At 40.3% G+C, this 6,815-nt stretch overlaps 1 protein-coding gene across 1 annotated transcript in view; it reads left to right on the forward strand.

Moving 5' to 3' along the window:
• LOC103777266 (kinesin-like protein KIF25) overlaps positions 1 to 6,815 on the forward strand; it is a gene marked incomplete at its 5' end in the record, with an annotated part of 38,596 nt that overhangs the window by 20,868 nt on the left and 10,913 nt on the right. The window contains 3 exons of the mRNA XM_008944815.1: positions 414 to 488; positions 5,003 to 5,152; positions 6,203 to 6,379. Coding sequence (XP_008943063.1) covers positions 414 to 488; positions 5,003 to 5,152; positions 6,203 to 6,379 — 402 coding nt within the window. The remainder of the gene's footprint in view (positions 1 to 413; positions 489 to 5,002; positions 5,153 to 6,202; positions 6,380 to 6,815) is intronic.

Consider the following 6,815-nt stretch of genomic DNA (forward strand, 5'->3'; position numbering starts at 1 on the left):
TACCCTGGACCCACAAAGACAGGGCATCCTTAAACATGACCATCAGGGGCCTTCTGATTTCTGCTCTGCCATTGACTCTCCTGAGACAAGTCCTGGGGCAAATTGGTGAGAGAAAATAACAGTGATCCAGTACAGCCTGAAAATTACTCTTTCTGTGAGTGAGGCAGGCGGGAGGATTTAGGATGAGCTCAGAGACCCTCAAGAGTACACCTGCAGGTTGTTCCCTCCAGTGCAGACAACAGCCACTCCCAAAAAGTGAGCAAGAGTTCTAATTTTCAGTCCCCTGACACAGAAATGTCAGTAGGTCACAGGTTTTATGTTGCTGACCTACTTTTTCCCTAGTTTGTATTCTTGTATTGCAACAACATGTTTATATTTTTTTCTTCAGTTAATCATTGCACTTTTCTCCTCAGAGTTTATAATGCTTCAGAGTCTCAAGACACAGTCTTTGCAGATGTGGCCCCTTTGCTAACATCTCTCCTGGATGGGTAAGTTAAAAGGTGGGAGTAAGAAAGCTAAAGGGGCAGTAATCTACTGAAATCCATCAATTAAAATAAAATGTCTTAATAATGGTGCTTCTGTTAGGTTTTGTGACTTTGCAGTTGCATTTTCCTGTTTTCTTCCTACTCAACACCAAGTGAATGTTGGTTGCTATATAAACAATGAAAACACTGTTTACCAAATTTATCAGAGCAGACAAATTTAGGATTTTTTTTTTTCCCTGATCTCTTTCTGACACATAAGCATTGCTTCTAATGGAGGATACTATGTTTTTTTGTGTTTTGGTAGGTTATGTTTTATAACTTTTTCATGTTGTAGACACATGTAGCATGTGGTACAAAATACAGTGTGTTCATATAGGAAAGGCCTGCCAGGGCTACTCTTTGATCAGCTGTACTGCCTTTGTGTACAGCACAGACCACAGGAGCATCATCAGTTCCTGGCTGAACCAGAACTGAGCATTCTCAGTCGTAGTTCTAATGCTCCTTCAGGCACTGGGCTTAAAACAGAATTCTGGTTTGAGTACAAAACTGATCAGTAACAACTACTAACAAATCTGTGTAATTCCTTCTAGCCACTAAGTTGATGAAATGTGATTCATGTGATTCTTCATTTATAGTAGAGCTCACATACGCTGCTCTTGTGAAGAAGCCTTGAAGTGCATATTGTTATGGTCCTTGAGGCTTGAACTGAGGTTTATGCAGAACTTCCCTTCTGCTTCTTTCTCACCCTGACTCTAATTCCACTCGTAGATGGTTGTTGTAGAGCTGTCATGGACTCTTCCCTCTCTGCAGAGGGAAAGCCGTTCCATTTCCATCCCCATCCGTAGTTGAACAGTGGCAATCCTTGTTCCTGGCAGTCTGCACACTAAAGTTTCCACATTTCCTTTTCTTAAAAGCAGCCTAGAAGAGGCATATCAGGATATTGTGAGTACTGGGAGATCAGAGCTGTCCTTTCACACGTGGCACAGAGGTGCACAAGGGCTACCTGGGCTAAGGGAAGCACTGTATGGCCCGTATGACATTATTCTAGTTTACCAGGGACGAGTAGCCACAGTTTTCAATAGCTGAGCAACCTAGGGACCACTGGGCTGGAGAAGTTAGTTTGAAGAAGTCCTTATAACCACTGTTTTCTCTCTCTCTGCTTTTCCTTTTGCATTGAGCACTTTTACTTTGCCTCAGTATGTTGCCTGCTTATCTATCTCCAGACACATCTGATCATCACCCAAAGCTGCTGCACTTTCCACTGTCTAATTTCCACATTGAGACAGTCTTCTCCTAAAAGCCAGGATTTTTATACTCAGTTAGGAAACGTTCTGTTATTGAAAACAAGAGTTATCTCCTTCTTCCAGAAGTGCCACTTAAGCAGAGGCAGATTTTTGGGGAAGGAGAGGCTATGCACACGAGCTGTGTTTCTCAGCAGCCTTCCCATTGTAGATGGGAAACAGACACACTTAGTCTGAACCTTGAACCTTTTTACTGGTCCTTATTGTTTCAGTCTGGGCTCCAAAGTGGTCTGTAACAACTTTTAGCTTAACTAAAAAGGAGTGTTCCACTCCTTTATTTTTTTCTATATTTTTCTTTCTTAATAAATTGTTTCATTTTTCAGTATAAATATACAGGAAGAAAAGATTGCTTCATATGCATAACGGACCAAGTATTCCAGGCTTCAGAGTTTACAGGGAGCCATACAGGGCCAGCAGGGGAGTAAGATAACATTTCTTTCCTTTACAGCACTGAGGAGTCAAACTTGTTTGTTTATTTTAAAGCATACATTTCTCCTCCTTTGATTTCCTTTAAGAGTGTTCTCTCCTAGTCATAACTTTGCTATACTGAGCACCCACACTCTTTTCAGGAGACAAATACTGAAAAAGTCTTAGTATTCTAGCTTGACTATAAGAATTTTTCTAAACAAGGGTACAGCTAATGAAGCAGTTTGGAGAAGGAGAAAAGTCATTAGCACATAGGTGATTCATAGTCCAAAATTTTCTGATTGCTCTGTTTGAAACCTTTATGTTGGAACTAGAACACCAATGATTAAACTAGGTAAATATAAATGAGTCTGCTGCTGCTGTTTGTCTTCTTGTAGAATCATCCAACAATTCATTTTCTCCTGCGCCTACTTAGATTTAATACTGCTTCAGATAGTTTTAGCTCATTTGGGCTTACTGAAATACTGGTTTGGTTTTGTCAAAGAAGTTATTACTGATTGGTACCTGATTTGCATCTGTATCTTCAATGTTCCAAGCACCTGTCTACTTAACTTCTAATCATATGGTCTGGATCTTGGCAGAACTATTTTTTCCATGGTGCTAACAAGTAGCAGTTAAGGAGAGTTTGAATAGATGGACTACAAGAAAGTTTGAGAGACTTCTAAAAAGACATCCATTCTGTTTTTCCTAAGGAAAACTACTATTTGCAAAATTCTGGCTCCTTTTCTGGTTCCAAAGATCCCTCCTGATTTTGAAGTGGGGCTAGAAGTGTCAATAATCTACAGGCTGGTGAGGCAGTGTATGTTAGGGGTGGAACTGTGAAAATTGTTGATATTAGCCTAGCTGAAAAGTACCAAAATTAGTGGGAGCTTTCCACCTGACATGAATGCAAGTAGAGTTTTGTCAGCAGTGGATACTTAGAGAAATCCTGTGTTTCAGATTTACAGCCCTAATTTCTAGCACATTTCATTTTGCTGTAGTTCTCTTTATTTTCAGTTATCTCGTCTCCTTTACTTCATCAAATCTATGGCTAGACTTCTGTCTTATACTGTGTGTCCTGAACTGTGGAGGGACCTTACTAGACATTTGTTGGCTGCAACTTAGATTTTGCATCCCCAGAAGGGCTATACAGGTATTTGCTGTGTTGCATATCAGCCCCCATTTCTTTCCAACAAGACAAGGCTTTCTAAATAATCCTCCAAAACTAATGGCTTCCAGCATGTTTAATATGCAAAAACATCACTGCAAATATATTTCTCTGCCATGGCCATGTAAGTATTCCATGACTTGAAACCATAAATTTAAAACAATTAGATGAGGGTGTTCATTGAAATTTGCTGGCATGTGCTTGAAATGACATTTTTGATATGGGGAAAAGCATTGGATAACCAAAAGCAGCTGCTCAGGTCTGCCCACAGAGGGGGTGGCTTAGGCAGTGAAATTGTACTCCCTGGCAGAACAGGGGCAAGCCCATTCTTGAGTCTCTCTAGTAGTGCAGAAATTTCAGCATACTGCAGAGCACTCCTTGTGTATGGAGATTCCTCTAATGTTGTGTCTCTGAGTAAATAAGATAGTCTAGTTTGAGACATCCCTGCTTATTGTTGGGGTGGGGGTGTTGGACTAGACAACTTTTGGAGGTCCCTTCCAGACCAGACATTCTATGATTCTATGATGAGTCTGTGAAGCAGTTCTGTCAGCACAGCTGCATATCTGCCAGGAGGTTTTTGGCACAGCTCTGTGGTCAACACCAAGGTGCTGGCAGGTCCTGCAGAGCAGACACAGCCAAGCAGGGACTAAGTTTCAGCAGCACAGTACAGCATGAGGCCTCAATACAAAGTAGGACCCTGGCTGGATGCATTTGTATCTGCCCACTTGTTTTGCTTAAGATGTTGACTTTGATCTGGCTATGTTAGAAACACTTTCTGGACAGGATTCATACATCTAAATCCAGATCCCTGCTGCACAGAAGTCCACAAAAGACCTCAAAGCTATGGTCTTTTAAAATGAATGTATTTATTTTCAGAGCAGAGAAACAGGCATTTTCAGGCTTCTGTTCACTAGATGTATTCTACATGACTACTTTGGAAGCTGAGGGATAGTGTTCCATATGTGCCTGTAGCTCTGCAGTGACATTGTACATTTCCAGCTTCTCCAAGTCCATATCAGAGCAGTTCCTACTACATTTATTTCAGAGTAGTCTTTGTGTGCATGCTTAGACTGAACAAATATATTTGGCTTTAATATTTGTGCCTCTTATTATTAGGGGTGTCTTATTTTTTTTCCAGTGACTGAGGGCTAGGGCTGATGAGCCTGCCTAAAAGAGAGTAGGACAGCTGGAGAGTTTACTGTTCCCAGCTGTTAAGGTATTGGTGCTGTGCACTGTGGTTTGCAGCACAGCACTGTAAGACAAATCAAACCCAGCAATGGTTTACTTTAAAATGCTGTACTGTAAACTGCAGTGGTTCAGGAGCTGATTAACAAGCAGCTCAGTAGTGCTTGAACTGGAAGTGGGGCAGACAGGAGGTCTAACCTCATCAGTCGTTCCAAGCCAAGCATCCCTCTCTTGTCAGTTCCCTGCCCTTCAACTCTGCTTAAAATATGAAAGTCTGCTTAGGTGATGTTATGAGCAGGACTTTAATTTCTATTAGATTTTGAGATCTCCAGAAAGAAATCTACAGGGGAGTGTATTTATTTTTTTGTTTGTGCTTCCGAATAGTCTGGGGTTTGACTTGTCACCTGACAAACACATTTGATAATGGTAAAATAAACGAAGGCCCTTCTGATTTCCAGGTACAACGTGTGTATCATGGCTTATGGGCAGACTGGAAGTGGGAAGACATACACAATGTTGGGACCACAGTTAGAAGAGAACTTTCCATACGCCATAGAAGATGAATCAGAACTTGGAATTATTCCCCGAGCTACCCAAGAAGTGTTCAGGTAACAACTAAGTAAAAGGCTTATGTCAGTGGCAGCCACCTTAAATGTTATGGAAAGGATGAAATAATATTTGTAATGTATTTAGCATTGCAGATTTCAGCTTCACAATGATTAATATTTACAGGTTCTCTGACTGCCATTCGATATGTGAGTTTTGATACAGATTTCTAGTCTCTGACTTAAACTGGCTTTCAAAGAAAATGAGGTAATGCAGTCTTGATACGTGCTGTCAGTCCATCTCCCTTTCAGACTCCTAATTAGCTTTTGAATACATTTCAACCATAGTTTTGGAGTCCAAAATGTAATTAAATTTTTAAAAGTTCTGCAAAAATTTACAACTGGAATAGATGAACAGGAGCCAGATGAGAACCCAGTCCCAGAGAAGAGTGATAGTAGAATCTCTATCATCTGTTCTTGCTTTGAGAATTCTGAGATTTTTCAGTTGAGCCTAATGCATGATTTGAACCCATACACTGCCATGTTACAATAGAAGAGCCAGTAGAGATTATTCCAGCTAAGCCTATTTCTTTTGAAGAACAGTATAAACTAAATCAAAAAAGATCCAATGTTGTACCAGAATAACTGTGTCTAACTGTAAATACTCTCATGAATGGGCAAGCTTCTTAATTTATGAATTTTTCTGAGCTGGTTACCATCTCTGCCTGTTCAGTGCTGGCACACTGCCAGAGTTTGTCAAGACTTGAGCTCCAAATCCAGTAACATCCAGCAGAGAAATGGTATAAAAAAAAATCCTGAGGAGGCAGGGAGGCTAGTGGAGAAAAACGATTTAAGCTGGCATAGCTGTTTGGGAAATTAAGTTTCATTTACTGCTCCACAAATAATTTAACTATATGGTCTGATTCTTCAGCTTAACATTAGCATGTGGATGAGGCAAAGCCACAAATGTGGATATTTAATAAGCACTTTTATCAGATTGTAATTAGATTACAATTAAAGAATAGATCTTTATTTACAGATTGTTCATTTGGGGTTTGACTTCTACATTTTTGGGGTTTTTTATTTTCTTTTTTTTCTATTTTTATTCTCCAGGCTTCTTTCAGAAAAGCCACTAGGAAGTTACTGGGTTGAGGTTTCTATTGTAGAAGTGTATAATAACGAAATTTTTGATCTTCTGGCCAAAGACAGTTGTGGAAAAGTGTTTGGCATCAAACGTGATGTTGTCACAACCAGAGAAGGCAAGAGTGATGTTCCATTGCTTACATATGAGTAAGTACACCATTTGATCCTGATGTGGTGTCAGTGCAGTGCAGAGCTGCTACAAGAAGGCACCAGTTATCACTTCTAAACAGTGAGCCCTTATCATGTGCAAAAGAAAAAACTGGACAGTTCTCCCTGTTCCCATTAGCTCAGTTCATTAGACTGCAGTTGCCTGCAAATGTCAAAGTACTTTCAGAAACAGCAGTGCCATTAGTTTTGGTTGTGCTCCTGTGCTGAACACCTTCCACTCAGGATGCCTGAAGATAGTTTTGTGTTTCAGTGTTGCTGGGTCTAGGGCATCGTGTCACCTCCAGAAAAAGAAGGGGTACCCCAGTCACAGAGCACTTTCCCTTTAGTCATACTAAGTTATAAAATTTACAGATTATGATGGAAATGTATTTCTTGTAGAGTTTTAAGCAGCTGTAGAGTGTTAGCTTTCCCTACC

This window comes from Merops nubicus, unplaced genomic scaffold, assembly GCF_000691845.1.
Source record: "Merops nubicus isolate BGI_N331 unplaced genomic scaffold, ASM69184v1 scaffold19037, whole genome shotgun sequence".
Lineage (NCBI taxonomy): Eukaryota > Metazoa > Chordata > Aves > Coraciiformes > Meropidae > Merops > Merops nubicus.